General features: G+C 35.9%; 1 protein-coding gene across 1 annotated transcript in view; it reads right to left on the reverse strand.

Annotated features, from left to right (window-relative positions):
- PPP1R9A (protein phosphatase 1 regulatory subunit 9A) overlaps nucleotides 1-22,287 on the reverse strand; it is a gene marked incomplete at its 5' end in the record, with an annotated part of 154,310 nt that overhangs the window by 111,479 nt on the left and 20,544 nt on the right. The window contains one exon of the mRNA XM_082632230.1: nucleotides 8,690-8,794. Within this exon, the coding sequence (XP_082488356.1) occupies nucleotides 8,690-8,794 (105 nt within the window). The remainder of the gene's footprint in view (nucleotides 1-8,689; nucleotides 8,795-22,287) is intronic.

A 22,287-nucleotide genomic window follows, 5' to 3' on the forward strand; every position in this document is an offset into this window, starting at 1 on the left:
GTATAAAATTCCATTTACAATTTGCTGAATTGTAGTCATAAAGAATGATGTGAGAGGTTATGTTGAAAAATGATGATCTATGAGTGTCTGTTTTTCCGATATAAGCTATTCCAATAAAAGTGATACATCAGTCAAAAATGGCACTTATTATGACATCAAAAATTTTTAATTATAAATGTGGAATTAAGCTAATCTAAAAAAAGGAAAAGCTAAATCAGGATATAGTTATTAGTTCTTATAAAATCAATTCTTTCATTCAAATATTCTATAAACAAATATTTATCATATGCACACAAAAACCCTTAATAATAAAAAGAAAACTGGATGCACAAGACCTATTATCATTTTACTTCAGCCTTGGATCACAAGATCACATGGTGCTTTTAAACATTTTGGTAAAAACTCATTTTTTTCTATATTTGATGACATCTTACGGTGTGTACTTGATAGCTTTTAAAATATTTAACTTAATTTTGCTGAGCAATGGTGGCAAAAGTATATCCATCTCCCTTCACTAAAATTTGCTGATTGTATTCAGAGGCTGAAGCTCTGCACAACCAGGCTCTTCCCTCTTTCTTATACTTGAAGACTCTTACATATTTTTCCTTTCCATTTTGGGATCTAGATTAATGTACTATATATTTAGCATTTAAATTTTTAAAAATTCATCTAAAAATGTTTGCTTTTAAAAGACAGATCTGAAATATTTAAACCTAATTGTAAGCCTTAGTTCCTGGAAATGAATTTTGTATCTAACCCAACTCTGATTATAAAGAACTTTTTTCTACACTATAGTTCAATGTAAAAAAAAAAAGTAGTTGAATTATTTAAAAAACATTGCCTAACTGGGGCTTCCCTGGTGGCACCGTGGTTGGGAATCTGCCTGCCAATGCAGGGGACACGGGTTCAAGCCCTGGTCTGGGAGGATCCCACGTGCCACGGAGCGGCTAAGCCCGTGAGCCACAATTACTGAGCCTGCGCGTCTGGAGCCTGTGCTCCACAGCAGGAGAGGCCTCAACAGTGAGGGGCCCGCGTACCGCAAAAAAAAAAAAAAAAAAAAAATTGCCTAACTTATGCTACGTCAAGGACTATATATTTCCTAAAATGCTACATCCTTTCAAGAAATGACATTTCTCTATTTAATAGTTAGCTCTGATGTCTCAGGTTTAAACGTTTACACACACAAATACTAAAAAGGATTTTTTGAGAATGTTAATCTGTACATAGTGACACCAGAAAACATCTCATTAAGCCAAAGTCCCCTTTAAGTAGTTTTCTGAAATCCCCAGTCTTTAATCTTCTTCCTATCACTAGTTGTTGCTGACTATTCTCATATATATGAGAGTAAACTTTTATTATCCATGGTCCCAACTTTAGAGTGGCTGCTCCTCTTATCTGAGGGAAAGGGGATAGTCTTAGGAGTAATGTAAGTACAAAATCCACAATGACTCATGATTTCCATGAACATGATAATACCCTCACTGCCCTCCATTATGTATGACTCTCCATTACACCCAACCACAAAACCAAGGCTCCGTTAAAAAGTGAAACTCTCAATTTCCCCTTGTGTTGTAGTGGTGACAAAAATTCTTATTAAAATGATGTGAATGAAGTGAAAACATATCAATATTCATTGCATTTCAATGGAGATCTCAAATACACCAATGACATTACATAAAAAAGAATATTTTAAAGCTTCCATACTTAGAAATTACATGCCCAGGGGTGAATCCAAAATAAACATGAGCATAGCTATAAAAAAGTCACTTATCATTCACTTATATTTTCTTTTGAATATCATAATCTCTTCCAAAAAGGACAGAGGAATATTTAAGACCCTCAGATTAATTTATTTTCTATTGTGTGTAACTATAGTTCCTATAAAATCCTGACCTCCAGAAGTGTTATATGACTTGATGTCAGAAAGTTGTTAAATACATTCACTGGGGATAAAAGCATGAGTGCTTAGTGATTAAGCACAAGTAGCAGGTACTTTTCAGAAAGCATTTAAAGTTTAATGTGAATGGCACTGAAGAGCAAACATAAAATTTATTAGAAATTTCTCACACTGAAGCACAATCTCTTCTATAGCATCACTTTCCTATAACAGCTGCCTTTCAGTACTAGGAAGGCTGTCTGGAGTTAAAAACAACAATTCATCCTTGTTCCAGAGTTCACTCTTTCAAATGCTTTACAATTGTTACCATGTCTTTTAAATTTTTTCTATATTATAGGCAAAAGTTTGTAGAATCTTTTATGTATAGAAGGAAAAATGTTTAGATCTCTCACCATCCAAAGGTCAGTCTTCCTTAAATAGTCTCAAGGTTTTCAGGGTTCTTAAGATAAGGTATGCAACATTAAACATAAATTATATTATGGTATAACATTAATCTGTCTGCCTGTCTATCCATCTGTCTGTCCATCCATCCAACTAGTTACTGATCACTACATAATAGGCAGCCTCTAAGATGGATTCAAGTAATCTCTGTATTCTTATATTCATGTCTTGTGTAATTCTCTCCCGTTGAGTGTGGGATGGACTTGTTGACTCACTTTTATCAAATAAAATACAGAACTAATGGAATGTCAATTCGGCTCTATGAAAAGATGGCAGACTGCATCTTGGCTACTCCCTTGCATCACTCCCTCTGGGGAATCTAGTTTCCAGGTTGTGAGGCATCCCTGTAGAGAGGCTCTTATGAGAAAGCTGGGAAGTGGATCACAGAAACTGAGATAAAAAAAGTTTGCTGTTTCAAGTCGCTAAATTTGGGAGTAATATGTTATGCAACAATAGGTACACCAATTATGCCAGGCACATAGTAGTAAATAAGATAGGTAAGGTCCCACTTAAAGCTACAGACCCAAAAACATGAGTTCTTAAAAGTTACGTTGCAAGTCTATGTTTGAATAAGGAAAACGGTCCATATGTAATAAAGAATTTTATATAGATATATTTTTTTCTGGTAAAACCTCAATAACAAAATATTTTAAAAATAAAAGTATACAGCACAATAAAATCTACATATTGTTAATGAAATTGTTTGACTACATCTGCCTTTCTTAAAGAGACATGATCCTCCTTCCCAAATCACCATCACCTCAATATAATTAGTTAGCATAGCACTTTTTAAGTTAATTTTAACTATTATCACACATTTTAAGAATCCGTTTTACTGAAGTCAAATTTATATACAACAAAATTTACCAAATTTAAATTGTATAATATGTTTTGACAAATATATATACAGTTGTATAACAAACACAATAACCACAATATAGAATATTTTGTCACCCCAAAAATGTTCCCTCTTTCTTCTTTGCAGTTTAGATGGATTCAAGCAGTGTAAAGCCTTTTGTGTCTGGCTCAATATACTTTGGGTAGATACATGTTTTTATTGCTCTTGAGTAAACAGCTAAGAGTAGAACTGCTGGCTGATATGATAAGTGTACGTTTAACTTTATAAGAACCTGTCAAACTGTTCTTCAAAGTGGCTGTGTTATTTTGCATTCCCACCAGAAATGAATGGATGCTATATTAAAGTTGCTCTACATCCTTGTCAATGCACAGTAGTATCAGTCTTTTAAATTTCAGCCATTCTAGTGGGTGTGTAGTTTGTACCTCACTGTGGATTTAATTTCCATTTCTCCAATGATTAATGGTGTTGAGCAGCATTTCATGTGCTTAACTGTGTATCTTCCTCAGTGAAGTGTCTCGTTAATTGACTTGCAGGTTTTCAACAGGGTTATATATCTTCTTATTGAATTATAAAGAGTTCTTCATGTCTTCTAAATAACAGTGCTTTATCAGATAATTGTTTTGCAAATATTAGTCAGTAGCTTGCTTTTTTATTTTAAGGATGTTTTTCAAACAAATGTTTTAAATTTTGATGGTTTAATTTATCATTTCTTTTTCTTAAATTTCTTGCTTTTGTGTCCTAAAAGATCTTTGATTAGCCCAAGATCATAAAATTATTGCCTGTTTTCTAGAAATTTTATGGTTTCAGCTGTTGCACTAAGGTCTATGATCAATCTTGAGTTAATTTTTGTACACACTGTAGGATGAAGGTCAAGTTTTGTTTTTTTTTTTAATGTGGTTTTCCAACTGTTCCAGCACCATTTGTTGAAAAGCCTATAATTCCCCCCATTGAATTACCTTGGTGCATTGGTCAAAAATCAGTTGTTTATGTCTGTGCAGGCTTATGTTGGAACTGTCTATTCTGTTCCATTAATCTATATTTTTATCCTTATGCTTCAACCAGACTGCTGTAACTAGTGTAGTTTTCAGACAGTGGAAGTCCTTCAACTTTGTTCTTTGTAAAAAAAATGTTAATTTCTCAAAAAAAGCCTGCTGAGATTTTCATTGTGATTGTGCTTTAATCTGCAGATTTGGGGGAAACTGAAATCTCAACACTAAGGGAGTCCCATATCACACAAAGACTTGGGCTTCTTGGTACCATGCCCATGCCCATGGTGGTTTAAAATCTGGAGATCAACAAGTCCTGTGAAACCCAGTGGAGGGATGATAACGAAGACTGTCTGATTCCTCCATGCCTACTCCTTCAATGCTTATCTTTCTCCTTCTGTTGTTGTGGTATATCATTTCTGAGTATAAACTATTTGAGTCCTGTAAGTCCTTTCCCTAATCAATTACTTAAAGGAATTAACATGGTTAGCATAGTACTCACCATGATCTCACTATGATTAATTAGTTTTAAATGATATCAGTAAAATTGAGGAAATAATAATGGTTTTCCAATGCTTTCAGCCAGGCTTGGGCTTCTAATGCCCCAGGAATATAGCCTGGTTTGAGCTGAACCACTTCCTCACAGTGGCTTTAACTCATATAAAAGAGGTAGGGTTGAAAAACACATATGTCCTTGGAAGTTATCATATTAAAATACTTGTCTTATAATTTCTCTGATGTGTCAAAAATGGCACACCAAGAAGGTTTTCATTAGTACTATTAGTTCACAAATTCAGGTGTAACAATTCAAAGTTTAATAAAATAAAGCAGACTATGGTCAGGTTAAAAAGTGATTCTCTATGAGTGTGGGTGAAGTCAAAAGAACTTCATTGTGTGATTTTGATTTATATCCAAATGCTGGCACCAATTTCATATGCATTTCCAGGAAATAAATTTTAAAATCTATCTCCAATACTTAAAATATAATCACATCCAAATCTCAGCTTCAATTTCCTTAACACTATTAGTTTCTTATCTTTCCCCTTCCTGGCTCTTTAAAGCCATGAGTTTCATACATTCCTTCCAGATCTGTGCTTAGTAGTTAGAAAAATTCAAACTAAATTTAGTGATTTTTCACATATCCCTTTTAAAAAATAAATTTTAGTAACCACTAAATGTGATAGCTAGCTCACCAATAAATAAGAAATATAGAACCATACATGTTTTAAACCCTCAGTTTAAAATGATTCATTAAAAATACGGGTCTAGTTTTTGGATCTTGTTTTTGTATTAATATCTTATGAAGAACTACCACCTAAAATATATTCAGAGGATTCAAATATTATTTCTAATAAGTTAAAATTGAGAAAAGACTTCCTTGGTGGCACAGTGGTTAAGAATCTGCCTGCCAAGGCAGGGGACATGGGTGCGAGCTCTGGTCTGGGAAGATCCCACATACCGCGGAGCAACTAAGTCCGAGCACCACAACTACTGAGCCTGCGCTCTAGAGCTGAGCCCATGTGCCACAACTACTGAAGCCTGCGTACCTAGAGCCATGTTCCACAACAAGAGAAGTCACCGCAATGAGAAGACCACGCACCGCAACAAAGAGTAGCTCCTGTTCGCCGCAACTAGAGAAAGCCCACGCACAGCAACGAAGACCCAATGCGGCCAAAAATAAATAAATTAATTAATTTTAAAAAAGAGACCCAATTAATTAAGGAAAGAAAAGACCCAACTAATTAAGACCCTGAGTTATACAATTTCAATCAATTAAAACCTATGGTTAAATAATTTGGGGGAACAAAGGAAGCTAAGGGTCCTTTTTTTTTTTTTTTTTTTGCAGTACGCAGGCCTCTCACTGTTGTGGCCTCTCCCGTTGCGGAGCACAGGCTCCGGATGCGCAGGCTCAGCGGCCACGGCTCACGGGCCCAGCCGCTCCGTAGCACGTGGGATCTTCCCGGACAGGGGCACGAACCTGCGTCCCCTGCATCGGCAGGCAGACCCTCAACCACTGCGCCACCACGGAAGCCCTAAGGTCCCATTTTGATATCAAGATTTTTGCAAAGTGAATGAGGAAATTAAATGTATGCCTCTAAAAAATTAAAGTGGAATGTTCTGTAACCTCAAGGTCAAAAACGTGGTATGAATGATGAATGTTACCAGGATGAAGAAATCATTAGGGGATAGGGAGATCAAGGAGGATTTCTTGAAGGGCAAAGGAGCTAAAATATGTTCCTCAAGATAAGTAGGTTGTAACCAGAAGACAGTATTTTAAACAGAAAGAATGATAGAGAGAAAGGCACAAAAACAATAATTCACAAGTCACGTTTGAAGGATGATGACTACGTTAGTAAGACTGTACTAGAGCATGAATATAGGGAGAGGTAAGAGATAAGACTGGGGATGAAAGACTTTTAATACCAGGATAAGAACTTAGATTCTGTACAGAATGGAGGGCCATTGAAGGTTTCTAAAGAAGAGAGGGACATAACGAATGCAGAATTATTATTTCCACCCACAGGTCTTAGTTCTACTACCAGAGTTATGTAGAATGAGTCAATTCCTTTTTCCATGATAGCCCTAAAAACTGCTATTATGTTCTTCCATTAGGGATAAGGATGAGAAGGACAGATTAAAGAAGGGAAAGACTGAAATCATGAAACAGTTAAGCCATTCGCCATCTGTACAAGGCTTGAAATGAGCACAAAATTAAGAAGAGAAAGAAAGGAATGGCTATGAGTTCATGTAACTACAAACTTTTTTCCAACTGAGAAATGTTCTTGTAAGTTGAACGTACTTCTTACTTTATTTCACTTTAAAATTCACTGCAGAGCGTAACGAGTAGCTTCAAAACCAAGTTCTTCACTGACACAGAAAAGTGCTGTCTCAAGAACAGACAGCAATTCTGCAGAGACAATCACATTTACTGAGGGGCTCACCCGTGCAGCTCTGAGAGTACATCAGACAGTTTTCCCTGCACTCTTTCCAATTATTTTACATACTTTTCTTAGGTTGATGGGTATTCTTTTTTTTTTTTTTTGCGGTACGCGGGCCTCATACTGTTGTGGCCTCTCCCGTTGCAGAGCACAGGCTCCGGACGCGCAGGCTCAGTGGCCATGGCTCACGGGCCCAGCCGCTCCGTGGCATGTGGGATCTTCCCGGACTGGGGCACGAACCCGTGTCCCCTGCAACGGCAGGCGGGCTCTCAACCACTGCACCACCAGGGAAGCCCTGATGGGTATCCTTGAAGCATTAAAATAGCACCCACAGAAGTCATTTACGTTGTATTCTTTAAACACTCCTTTCATTGTTAAAAGATGTTTTCCAATTGAAAAAGTCTAAATTATAAAACCTAAAACCCATGCTTGTGCAACATAAAATATGCTGCAATAGGGCTTCCCTGGTGGTGCAGTGGTTGAGAGTCCGCCTGCCGATTCAGGGGACACGCGTTCGTGCCCCGGTCCGGGAGGATCCCACATGCCGCGGAGTGGCTGGGCCCGTGAGCCATGGCCGCTGAGCCTGCGCGTCCGGAGCCTGTGCTCCGCAACGGGAGAGGCCACAACAGTGAGAGGCCCGCGTACCGCAAAAAAAAAAAAAAAAAACATTATATATATATATATACATATATATATATATATGCTGCAATAAAATCCTAATGTTACTCTATAGCAATATTAACTAATCGATATTTTCAGAATATTTGGCAGTTTCATTTTGATGATGATAACACTAAAACACTTTCATAATTACATACAGTAAATAATGTCCTCTTATGTGTTCCTTTATAGGATTTATGGAAAAGTATAAGGCATAAGCAATACTATATTAAAAAATAAGTACCCTGTGACCAAATAAAATGGATTTAAAACCTTGACCTTAGTTGGCTCAGGACTACTTTATTTGTTTTCCAAGCTACAAATTTCAGGACCCCGGGGTTGGATATAAATTTAAGGTCCAAAATAATGTACCCTCTGTCCTATTAAGTTGGAAAAGTTATAGTTTACCAAAGATTAGTCCTTCCTGATTCTTTAAAACAATAAAGAGATTTAAAAATGCATTTATTAACCTTTTAAGGTTAATGATTTATCATTCAGCCTGCTTGTCTAGTAACATGTATCATTGGATATATGTATCATCATTTCAATTTCAATTTACTGTATAACTGGTTTTATTGAAAGGATTTGGAGTCTAAATTCAGATTTATTGAGAAATTCTATCTTCCTAGAAATTACTGCTATGTTAGCAATAAGACACACTAACATAGCTTGGTAATTAACCATATTGATTCACACTGTACACTTCATATCTTTGTGTTTTTCTAGAATACTATAATTTTTAGTTTTAAATTACATTTATGAACTGATTACAATAAAGAAGGAAAAATTTTAAACTAAAGGCAAGTTTTTAGATAAAATTCTTCCTGTAATTATAGGTACAGTTAGAGAGAAAACTAAAATTCAACAAAATATCAAGTAACCAAATTGTATGTCACAAGCCACATACCTGACATTGCCCTTGGTGTTTCTGAGAACCGTTGCAGCAAAATTCTGTGTGACACCCACCAAGCTGATTCCATCCACTTCCACAATCTGGTCATTGACTTGTATTCTTTGGGAAGAGGGAAAAAATTACCCACAATTAGTTTTTCTGATAATATATTACCATTCCCAATAAATGAGTTGACAAAATTGATTTTCAAGATACTCTTATTGATTCAAAATTTGTCTCCAAGCTCCAGATCTTAGTCAAAAGCTTAATGTTTTTTAAAAATTATTTTGAAAAACAGAAATAAGCAGTAAGTGGAGAGATTCTGTTTATCCAACATCCATACTCCTATCACAAAGAATTGATAACTGCTAATGGATGACAAAGAACTGATAACTGCTAATGGATGACATATTTAAACCATATTTTAGCCCATAATAAATCACATAAAACATAACAGATCCAACTGAAATACCCTTTGGGCCTCATACCTAACCCTCATCCCACCTCTCCTCCCCAAGGAAAAATATCACCAGGAATTGCAGGGAATCCTTCTTATTCAAGTTGTATACTTGAATTATGTAATGCTCGTTAAGTGTACCTGTAATGCTCATAAGTGTATCTATATAGGTAGACAGATATACACATGTATATAAATGCACATCTACACACACATGCACATACATGAGTGTATGTGCGTGTGTATGTATATTTATTTATGTCTAGGAGCTATATATAGTATTATTGTAGTTTATCATATAATGCCTTTAAAGTTATATACACGTTTTATATATACCATTTTTTATCCCTCAATATGAAGTATTTCAATCATGGAGAAATGCAGAGGGAATTAAGATAATAAACACTCATGTACCCAACACCTAACTTTATCAAATCCCGGCACTGCAATATTTGAGTCAGACTTTTTTCTAAAAACAATATTACAAAAAAGCCAAAGCCCCTTTATTATTTGTCTTCATTTTATTCCCTTCTCTGCTTCTACAGAAGTAACTATCATTAATTTTGATGCTTAGCCTTTCTACTGATGCTTTGAAATATAACTAATACATACACATGAATAGGTACAATATGTGTACATCTGCAGTTTTCAAACATTATGAAATATACCTCTCTTTCTACAATTTAGTTTTCTTCACTCAAGATTATATATGAGATTTATCCATGGTTATAAATACAATTCTAGCTAGTTCATTTTATTTTACTTAATTTAATTAAATTAATTTATTTATTTTTTGGATTGGCAGTATTTTTATTTTCTTTTCTGGTAGGTCTAAATAGGAAGCTAACTTAATTCAGAAGTTGGTAAGTGATAACCTAGCTAGTTCATTTTAACAAGCATGTAGTATTACCTTTCATGAATATTCTAAAATATATTCATCCATTATTTTGCTGATGGGCACTGTATTGTTTTGAATTTTAGCCATTATGAATACTGATGTAATAACTAATTTCATATGTCTCCTTACGTACATGTGTGAGTTTCTCCAGGATATATAGCTAGAAACAGAATTTCTGAGTCAAAGAGCACAGGCATTTTCAACTTTAGCAAACTGACACATTTCAGTTCAAAATGCTTATACCAGTGCAAATTCCCAACAGCACTGTAGAGAGGTTCTGAGTCTCTCCACACCCTCACCAATACTTGGTATATTCAGACCCTTTAAATACTACCAATCTTATAATTGTAAAAAAGGTATCATGTGATTTTAATTGCATTTCCCTGATTATAGTGTGGTTCAATGTTTTTTCGTAAGTTTATGAGTCATAATGTCCCCTTCTGAAAACTGTTAGAACCTGTCCTTTACCAATCTTTGTTGAGTGTTTTTCCTCATAGATTTATATAAGAGGTCTTTATCCTGTATACTGACACTTTCTTAATTAAATATGTTGCAAATATCTTTGGCCCAATCTGTAGCTCATCTTTTCACATTTTTGAGGGAAATGGTGGTTTTAAGAAGAACAGTTTTTAAAAATATAATCATATTTTTAATTTTGGCTTTATATTAGGTAGTTTTTGTGTTTTGTTTAAGGAATCCCTTTCTGCCTCAAGGTTATAAAAACATACTATATTTTCTTCTAAAGGTTTAAAATTTTGCTTTTCTGCATTTTTAGTTATCCACCTGGAAATAATTTTTTATTATGATATGTGTTAACAATCTTATTTTTTCCAAGTATATAAACAATTGGGTTAACAACATTTAATAGTCCACTTTTTATCCACTGAGTTGTAGTGCTGCCCCTGTCAGGTTTCAAATGTGCATCAATGTGGTTTCTACTTGACTGTCTATTTTTGCACACTTACATTGTTTCATAATTAGTTTTGACATTTCATAGGGTAATTCCCTTTATCTAGTTCATTGTCTTCAAAATTTTCTGAGCTCTTCTTGGGCTTTTTCTTTTCATAGTTTGTTTTGGATTTACTTGCCAAATTCTCTAAAAACGTTTTTTGGAGTTTTAATAAAATTATACTGATTTCTTTTTTTTTTTTAATTAATCTATTTATTTATTTTGGCTGTGTTGGGTCTTCGTTTCTGTGCGTAGGCTTTCTCTAGTTGCTGTGAGCGGGGTCACGCTTCATCACGGTGCGCAGGCCTCTCACTGTCACGGCCTCTCTTGTTGCAGAGCACAGGCTCCAGACACACAGGCTCAGTAGTTGTGGCACGTGGGCCTAGTTGCTCCGCGGCATGTGGGATCTTCCCAGACCAGGGCTCGAACCCATATCCCCTGCATCGGCAGGCAGATTCTCAACCACTGTGCCACCAGGGAAGCCCTTATACTGATTTCTAAGATTAGTTTGGGAAAAACTGAATCTTTATCATATTGATTCTTCCCATCAATAAAAATTAAGTGCTGCTATAATTATCTTGAACAGATGTATATATCACATGTTGTTGCTATGTATTAAGAAAAGTTATTTAAAGCTTGGAAATAAAAACCAAAGGAGAGGCAATATGTTGTTTCAATGCCATGTACATACATTATTAAACAGGCCCAACCAAGGATAATTTGGGGGAATGTATTTTAATTGATCCACTGTTTTTAAAATTGATTAAAAGTCTTAGACATGCTAAAGTAAAACGTTAATTTGTAGACTTTTGTCCTAAATAAAATCAGACACTTTTCTTCTGTTATTAAAGATAATCTCATAGGTCATGGTTTATTTCCCTGTAGAATATTAACCGGCTTTGTATTATCTTAGCAATGTTATTCTAACATTACTTTATTAACTTGCATGTAAACACCTACTCCTAAAATGTTCTTTGAACCACACTTACCATCTCACTGGTTCTCTCATTAATTAGTGAGTTGAATAAAGTCTGATACATGTACGTTTTATATTTATGAAAGTCATCTGTTGAACTCTGAATATTAGCCTGTAATAGCTTTGGAGTTTCCATAAGAGGCCAGAGTGGATTCACAAAACTAATTCAACTGTGTTACCAGAGAAATGCATTCATGGACTTTTGTTTGGTCCCCAGAGTTAGTCTAAAGCAGCAACAGAACTTTATCTTTGCTATCATGTTTTTTTCTAGTTCAGTACTTTTGACTTTTTTTTCTTGGCCATGTTGGTTCTGGACATAGTTTGTACTAGATAACAGCGACATCATCAACAACAACAATAAATAATTCTCCACTGGTAGAAGAAATGAGTGGGAGTGTAATTTCATAATCTGACCATTTGAGACTTCTAATGGGATTATGGGAATCTGTTATCTCCCATGTGAGAGAAGATAAAGAATTTGAGTTGCTATCCTTTAATTTCTTTGTCTATTTGTGAGCTCAAAGTATTTCATTAAAAAAATTCATGAACACTAGAAAGCAAAAAGCCCTTTGAATCTTGACCAGTGAGTTTTTTGTTTCTTGGATTAATTAACCTGTTTCTGAAGTTGCAGAACTGAGGCTACAAATTCTCTGTGCTGCTGTAATTGATAGAACCCATGATCTCACTGTGTGTGTATGAAGTATGTCCCTAACTTAGAAGGGTATTAATAAACTAAATTATAAAGCTTCTTAAATTAAAGGAGTGATAATCTAATTGTCATAGAGAATAATAAGCACTTTCATAAATCTTATATTTTAGTATCTAATGAGAGTTTAAATGTGCTAGACGTTTAAGAAAAAAAATCCTTCTTGGAGGTTCTGCTAGAAGCTCAGAAGTATTTTCATGTAAGAGACCAAGTTCATGTAATAAGAGTCTTTGGACAAATAAGACTAACTAAATAATTTTGGTTTAAAATACCTATCTGCCACTTATTTGCTGTGACTATATAAGAGGAGCCATTGTTCCTTATATCTAAAACAGAAATAACAATAATTTTATGTATTTAATCAGGGCTATTAGAGGGATTAAATAAGATACAAAATATAAAGAACACAGCATACTGCCTGACATATAGTAAGCACTCAACAAATATTATCTTGATGAATAAAATGTACAAAAACCCATAAAGCTATATATTCACTGACTTTAATCTTTGTTAAGAAAGTAAACAAAGGCATATGCACAGAAAAAACTCTAGAAGAAAATTCACCAGCAGGATTTTAAGAGTGGTCAACTCTACATGGTGGGATTACATGAGATTTTTATTTTCTTCTTTACATTCTTCTACATTTTCCAAATTTTCAACCATGAACATGTATTACATTTATAACTCTAAAATGCTCTCTAAAATTAGCACATGCTTATTTGACAACTGATGATGGCATTTTACAGTGACTGTGGAAATAGTCTAAAAAGTTTTCCTCTAGACTGAAGCATTATAGTCCCTTGTTCTTTATTAAAGATGCATATGTGAATAACCATAAAATAACTAGAGTAAAGGTTCTGGACTCAAAGATCTATAATCTCTAACCCAAAGCCAAAAAGACATTTTCTCAAAAATGTAACGGATGGGAGAACTCATACAAATGGTTTTGGGCTTCTGTTTTTCAATAGAAATTTTACAATGCTTATCATTAACTTAAGCAGAAAATAAACAATATTGATATTTGTATTATAGCACTTCCTAATTTTCTTAATTCATCTGTGTCAATGTCCTTATGTTCATGCACATCCATGAGCCTAAAATTAGAAAAACAATCTGGAAAAAGTTCTAAATGGAAAAAAAAAACCTGTCAACCTAGAATCCTATACACAGAGAAAATATATTTTAAAAACTCAAAGATAAAACAAAGACTTGTTCAGATAAACAAAGCTGAAAGAATTCGTCACCAGCAGACCTGGTGATATAAAGGACGTCCCTCAGGGAGAAGAAAAGTGATGCTGGGTGGAAATACAGATTCCACAAAGGAATGAAGAACACTGGTACTGGGCTTCCCTGGTGGCGCAGTGGCTAAGAATCCGCCTGCCAATGCAGGAGACACAGCTTCGAGTCCTGGTACTGGAAGATCCCACACACCGCGGAGCAACTAAGCCCATGCGCCACAACTAATGAGCCTGCGCTCTAGAGCCCGCAAGCCACAACTACTGAGCCTGCGTGCCACAACTACTGAAGCCTGCACGCCTAGAGCCCGTGCTCTGCAACAAGAGAATCCACCGCAATGAGAAGCCCACACACCACAATGAAGAGTAGCCCTCGCTCTCCTCATTACCTCAACTAGAGAAAGCCTGCACGCAACAACAAAGAACCAACACAGCCAAAAAAAAAAAAAGAAAAAGAACACTGGTACTGGTCACTGAGAAGACAAGAATATAGTCGAGCTTTAAAGCATTCCATGCAACAGGAAGAGTGGCAACAGACATTTGACTGAATTTGCTCTCTGCATTCAGAGCCCAGTGTAAGAAAGGAGCATCCCACAATTAAATTGCAGGTTTCTGATCCTACATAATTCTTCCTGCCTGCCTTACAGCAAGCATTAAGGGGATGAAAAGAGCTCAATATTATTTATTATTTTCATTAAAAGGGTATTAATTTTTAAAACTTTTTTTCTCATTTCAAAGTGACACATTCATTAAAGAACAGATTTGAAAATCTGATACAAAATTAAAACAAGAAAATAAAAGCCACCTTTAAATTAGAAAAGAGGGAGGGAGGGAGGGAGGGAAGTTCTACAGAGTTTGCTATTTTATTTGAAGGGCATTTCAATTTACTTTTTAGAGGTAAGTTGTGTGGTGATTAACATGGAGACAAACTCAAGAAACTATAAAAATGAGCAGAAGAAGGAGGAGATGTAGAAACAATTTGACAGGGATGATAGGAATAAATAATATCGGTTACAAAAAAGGGCACCTGTTCAGGGTTACTGCTACCATGGACTGACCCTACAAATCACAAGGTCATGAACCAGCAGGGTACTTACTACATAAGTGGTTATTACAGTAGGGAAAAGTTTTCTGGCATCTGATACCTACTTTGCTTGAATCTCTTACCCTGAGAGAAGGTAACTTTTAGATGCAATCTCACTAGTAGTAGTTGATAATACCTCTCAAATCTTGGTTCATAATCAGAAGCACAGAAAAGACAAGGGATGAGTCCTGGTGGTAAAAATTAAATGGACAGCTCTCTGCATTAGACCACCCCAGAGTAGAAAGAATACAGATAACAGACTTTCCAAAATTTCTCCAGAATAGCAGAGGAAATAGCCTGTTTTTCCCTGGAAACACTGTCTACTGGAATGGAATTTACAGGAAGGTAGCTGGCTAGTTTGTAAAAGGCATCTAGTCCTGGCCATTTCTTCAATGTTTTCATGTGCTCATAAACACAAGTGTGCAATATGACTGCTTTTCGACCTCAGTCTGATATTTCTGAAATACCTCAATTCTGAATCTAAAAACCAGAATCAGTGGGGCTAAGGCTAGTAAAAATATCTAAGTTGGAGCACTCTGGAGTTTGTTTAATGTTATTTATTGGGTAGTTATTCATTGACATGATGTATCTGAGATGGGGAAACAAAAACAAAAATCCTACCTCACAGGGCTTATGTCAACAAAGCAACCAAGGATGAATGAAAAGGAAACGAGCTGGAGCAACATTAATGAACGCTGGACAACAGAGATTTTCCCCAAAATGCTAGATAGCAAAGTTTTAAATGCATATGAAAATACATATCATAGCAGTAATATCCCAAAACTCTCTAAGGAGTGAAGATGCTTAATTAGAAGAGTGACAAAAGAGTGTGTGTGCAGACAGGAAACCATTGACTAAGGAATTAGGATATATGGACACATGAAAACAGAAGTTCCCATTCAGGGCTGTCCCAGGATTGAGGATATCTCATGGGGACAGACAGGTCCTGCAAGGAGAGAGAGTTTGCTGCAGGGTAAGCAGAAGAATAGGATTCTTCATCTGTTTTATTTGTTAGTGTTACCAGAATGATTGTCCAAAATGATTAAAATCGTTTAAACCAACACGTGAATGAGGATAAACTACACTGCACCTTAAGTTCAAATTTGATTATCTTTTCCAAAAAACTGAAAAATAAACAGGACAGTGTTCTAAAATGACAGTGTTCTCAAGCAAAAGCTTGAGAAACAAACATAAGGAGCCAGAAACAAAGCAGATTTTAAATGCATTTTCAATTTCCCTCTTTAGCCCAGCATTATTAATATCTTTTGTCAGTTACCATCCACATGATTTATTCTACTATCAGCATTTTCAATTGTGTTATTATAAAATTCATTTTGCTTTATAGATTCACTAAAGAGGACTGGAGAAATAATTAGTGTGTTAAAGTGTCCTGTGTACATTCATAAAATTATGGCAGCAAAAACTAATGGTTAACATATTTAGTATTATTTTAATAAAAATTTAGAACTAACACAGAAAGTGTAAATGGCTATCATGCCACTCAGCTAAATTACAAGATAAACTATAAGAGGCAAAGTAACCAAAAAAAAAGGAGGAGAAGAAAAGAACAGAAAAATGTTAGGTCCCAGTACTAAATGTCTTGAAAGAGATTAAAGCACAGGTATTCACTCACTCAACAAATATTGACTGAGCACCCCCTACATTTCAGATGTCATATGAAAAGATACAGACAGATGTGAAGAGACATTTAGAATGTTAAGACATCATATCAAATAATAAGGAAGACTCAAAACTTTTTAACTATCCTAGATGACTCCAGAGATAAATATCCATGGCAAATTTTCAGAAGTACTCAAAATGTGATGAGTTTATGAGACATCTGGAAGGGGTAAAAGCAACAAAACAAAAATGGCTTCTTGTATTGTGTGTGGGACGGGCAGAGGAGGGAGAAAAGAATTTCTCTATATACCTATTTGACATACCTTGAAGGAAGTTTGCCCAAATCTGACATTAAATTGAGATTTTTTTTTTTTGCTTTATAACAAATATAATCAGTCATACATATACATATGTTCCCACATCCCCTCCCCTTTGCGTCTCCCTCCCACCCTCCCGATCCCACCCCTCCAGGCGGTCACAAAGCACCGAGCTGATCTCCCTGTGCTATGCGGCTGCTTCCCACTATCTATCTACCCTACGTTTGGTAGTGTGTATATGTCCAAGCTGCTCTTTCACTTTGTCACAGCTTACCCTTCCCCCTCCCCATATCCTCAAGTCCATTCTCTAGTAGGTCTGTGTCTTTATTCCCATCTTACCCCTATGTTCTTCATGACATTTTTTTTTTCTTAAATTCCATATATATGTGTTAGCATACAGTATTTGTCTTTCTCTTTCTGACTTACTTCACTCTGTATGACAGACTCTAGGTCCATCCACCTCACTACAAATAACTCAATTTCGTTTCTTTTTATGGCTGAGTAATATTCCATTGTATATATGTGCCACATCTTCTTTATCCATTCATCCGATGATGGACACTTAGGTTGTTTCCAGCTCCGGGCTATTGTAAATAGGGCTGCTATGAACATTTTGGTACATGTCTCTTTTTGAATTATGGTTTTCTCAGGGTATATGCTCAGTAGTGGGATTGCTGGGTCATATGGTAGTTTTATTTGTAGTTTTTTAAGGAACCTCCATACCGTTCTCCATAGTGGCTGTACCAATTCACATTCCCACCAGCAGTGCAAGAGTGTTCCCTTTTCTCCACACCCTCTCCAGCATTTATTGTTTCTAGATTTCTTGATGATGGCCATTCTGACTGGTGTGAGATGATATCTCATTATAGTTTTGATTTGCATTTCTCTAATGAGTAAAGATGTTGAGCATCCTTTCATGTGTTTGTTGGCAGTCTGTATATCTCCTGTGGAGAAATGTCTATTTAGGTCTTCTGCCCATTTTTGGATTGGGTTGTTTGTTTTTTTGTTATTGAGCTGCATGAGCTGCTTATAAATCTTGGAGATTAATCCTTTGTCAGTTGCTTCATTTGCAAATATTTTCTCCCATTCTGAGGGTTGTCTTTTCGTCTTGTTTATGGTTTCCTTTGCTGTGCAAAAGCTTTGAAGTTTCATTAGGTCCCATGTGTTTATTTTTGTCTTTATTTCCATTTCTCTAGGAGGTGGGTCAAAAAGGATCTTGCTCTGATTTATGTCATAGAGTGTTCTGCCTATGTTTTCCTCTAAGAGTTCGATAGTGTCTGGCCTTACATTTAGGTCTTTAATCCATTTTGAGCTTATTTTTGTGTATGGTGTTAGGGAGTGATCTAATCTCATACTTTTACATGTCCCTGTCCAGTTTTCCCAGCACCACTTACTGAAGAGGCTGTCCTTTCTCCACTGTACATTCCTGACTCCTTTATCAAAGATAAGGTGACCATATGTCCGTGGGTTTATCTCGGGGCTTTCTATCCTGTTCCATTGATCTATCTTTCTGTTTTTGTGCCAGTACCATACTGTCTTGATTACTGTAGCTGTGTAGTATAGTCTGAAGTCAGGCAGCCTGATTCCTCCAGCTCCGTTTTTCGTTCTCAGGATTGCTTTGGCTATTCGGGGTCTTTTGTGTTTCCATACAAATTGTGAAATTTTTTGTTCTAGTTCTGTGAAAAATGCCAGTGGTAGTTTGATAGGGATTGCATTGAATCTGTAGATTGCTTTGGGTAGTAGAGTCATTTTCACAATGTTGATTCTTCCAATCCAAGAACATGGTATATCTCTCCATCTATTTGTATCATCTTTAATTTCTTTCATCAGTGTCTTATAATTTTCTGCATACAGGTCTTTTGTCTCCTTAGGTAGGTTTATTCCTAGATATTTTATTCTTTTTGTTGCAATGGTAAATGGGAGTGTTTCCTTGATTTCACTTTCAGATTTTTCATCATTAGTGTATAGGAATGCCAGAGATTTCTGTGCATTAATTTTGTATCCTGCAACTTTACCAAATTCATTGATTAGCTCTAGTAGTTTTCTGGTAGCATCTTTAGGATTCTCTATGTATAGTATCATGTCATCTGCAAACAGTGACAGCTTTACTTCTTCTTTTCCGATTTGGATTCCTTTTATTTCCTTTTCTTCTCTGATTGCTGTGGCTAAAACTTCCAAAACTATGTTGAATAAGAGTGGTGAGAGTGGGCAGCCTTGTCTTGTTCCTGATCTTAGTGGAAATGGTTTCAGTTTTTCACCATTGAGGACGATGCTGGCTGTGGGTTTGTCATATATGGCCTTTATTATGTTGAGGAAAGTTCCCTCTATGCCTACTTTCTGCAGGGTTTTTATCATAAATGGGTATTGAATTTTGTCGAAAGCTTTCTCTGCATCTATTGAGATGATCATATGGTTTTTCTCCTTCAACTTGTTAATATGGTGTATCACGTTGATTGATTTGCGTATATTGAAGAATCCTTGCATTCCTGGAATAAACCCCACTTGATCATGGTGTATGATCCTTTTAATGTGCTGTTGGATTCTGTTTGCTAGTATTTTGTTGAGGATTTTTGCATCTATGTTCATCAGTGATATTGGCCTGTAGTTTTCTTTCTTTGTGACATCCTTGTCTGGTTTTGGTATCAAGGTGATGGTGGCCTCGTAGAATGAGTTTGGGAGTGTTCCTCCCTCTGCTATATTTTGGAAGAGTTTGAGAAGGATAGGAGTTAGCTCTTCTCTAAATGCTTGATAGAATTCGCCTGTGAAGCCATCTGGTCCTGGGCTTTTGTTTGTTGGAAGATTTTTTATCACAGTTTCAATTTCAGTGCTTGTGATTGGTCTGTTCATATTTTCTATTTCTTCCTGATTCAGTCTTGGCAGGTTGTGCATTTCTAAGAATTTGTCCATTTCTTCCAGGTTGTCCATTTTATTGGCATAGAGTTGCTTGTAGTAATCTCTCATGATCTTTTGTATTTCTGCAGTGTCAGTTGTTACTTCTCCTTTTTCATTTCTAATTCTATTGATTTGAGTCTTCTCCCTTTTTTTCTTGATGAGTCTGGCTAATGGTTTATCAATTTTGTTTATCTTCTCAAAGAACCAGCTTTTAGTTTTAGTGATCTTTGCTATCGTTTCCTTCATTTCTTTTTTATTTATTTCTGATCTGATTTTTATGATTTCCTTCCTTCTGCTAACTTTGGGATGTTTTTGTTCTTCTTTCTCTAATTGCTTTAGGTGCAAGGTTAGGTTGTTTATTCGAGAAGTTTCCTGTTTCTTAAGGTGGGATTGTATTGCTATAAACTTCCCTCTTAGAACTGCTTTTGCTGCATCCCATAGGTTTTGGGTCGTCGTGTCTCCATTGTCATTTGTTTCTAAGTATTTTTTGATTTCCTCTTTGATTTCTTCAGTGATCACTTCGTTGTTAAGTAGTGTATTGTTTAGCCTCCATGTGTTTGTATTTTTTACAGCTCTTTTCCTGTAATTGATATCTAGTCTCATAGCATTGTGGTCGGAAAAGATACTTGATACAATTTCAATTTTCTTAAATTTACCAAGGCTTGATTTGTGACCCAAGATATGATCTATCCTGGAGAATGTTCCATGAGCACTTGAGAAAAATGTGTATTCTGTTGTTTTTGGATAGAATGTCCTATAAATATCAATTAAGTCCATCTTGTTTAATGTATCATTTAAAGCTTGTGTTTCCTTATTTATTTTCATTTTGGATGATCTGCCCATTGGTGCAGGTGGGGTGTTGAAGTCCTCCACTGTGAGTGTGTTACTGTTGATTTCCCCTTTTATGGCTGTTAGTATTTGCCTTATGTATTGAGGTGCTCCTATGTTGGGTGCATAAATATTTACAATTGTCATATCTTCTTCTTGGATCGATCCCTTAATCATTATGTAGTGTCCTTCTTTGTCTCTTCTAATAGTCTTTATTTTAAAGTCTATTTTGTCTGATATGAGAATTGCTACTCCAGCTTTCTTTTGGTTTCCATTTGCATGGAATATCTTTTTCCATCCCCTTACTTTCAGTCTGTATGTGTCTCTAGGTCTGAAGTGGGTCTCTTGTAGACAGCATATATGTGGGTCTTGTTTTTGTATCCATTCAGCCAATCTATGTCTTTTGGTGGGAGCATTTAGTCCATTTACATTTAAGGTAATTATCGATATGTATGTTCCTATTCCCATTTTCTTAATTGTTTTGGGTTCGTTAATGTAGGTCTTTTCCTTCTGTTGTGTTTCTTGCCTAGAGAAGTTCCTTTAGCATTTGTTGTAAAGCTGGCTTGGTGGTGCTGAACTCTCTCAGCCTTTGCTTGTCTGTAGTTTTAATTTCTCCATCAAATCTGAATAAGATCCTTGCTGGGTAGAGTAATCTTGGTTGCAGGTTTTTCTCCTTCATCACTTTAATTATGTCCTGCCACTCCCTTCTGGCTTGTAGAGTTTGTGCTGAGAGATCAGCTGTTATCCTGATGGGGATTCCCTTGTGTGTTATTTGTTGTTTTTGCCTTGCTGCTTTTAATATGATTTCTTTGTGTTTAATTTTTGACAGTTTGATTAATATGTGTCTTGGCGTATTTCTCCTTGGATTTATTCTGTATGGGACTCTCTGTGCCTCCTGGACTTGAATAACTATTTCCTTTCCCATATTAGGGAAGTTTTCAACTATAATCTCTTCAAATATTTTCTCAGTCCCTTTCTTTTTCTCTTCTTCTTCTGGAACCCCTATAATTCGAATGTTGGTGCGTTTAATGTTGTCCCAGAGGTCTCTGAGACTGTCCTCTGTTCTTTTCATTCTTTTTTCTTTATTTTGCTCTGCATCAGTTATTTCCACTATTTTATCTTCCACCTCACTTATCCGTTCTTCTGCCTCAGTTATTCTGCTATTGATCCCATCTAGAGTATTTTTCATTTCATTTATTGTGTTTTTAATCGATGCTTGATTCATCTTTAGTTCTTCTAGGTCCTTGTTAACTGTTTCTTGCATTTTGTCTATTCTATTTCCAAGATTTTGGATCTGGGAAATAGAATCTTGGATCATCTTTACCATCATTATCCTGAATTCTTTTTCAGGTAGACTGCCTATTACCTCTTCATTTGTTAGGTCTGGTGGGTTTTTATCTTGCTCCTTCTCCTGCTGTGTGTTTTTCTGTCTTCTCATTTTGCTTATGTTACTGTGTTTGGGGTCTCCTTTTTGCAGGCTGCAGGTTCGTAGTTCCCGTTGTTTTTGGTGTCTGTCCCCAGTGGCTAAGGTTGGTTTAGTGGGTTGTGTAGGCTTCCTGGTGGAGGGGACTAGTGCCTGTGTTCTGGTGGATGAGGCTGGACCTTGTCTTTCTGGTGGGCAGGTCCACGTCTGGTGGTGTGTTTTGGGGTG

This window comes from Mesoplodon mirus (assembly GCF_964341445.2).
Source record: "Mesoplodon mirus genome assembly, chromosome: 9".
Taxonomy (NCBI): Eukaryota; Metazoa; Chordata; class Mammalia; order Artiodactyla; family Ziphiidae; genus Mesoplodon; species Mesoplodon mirus.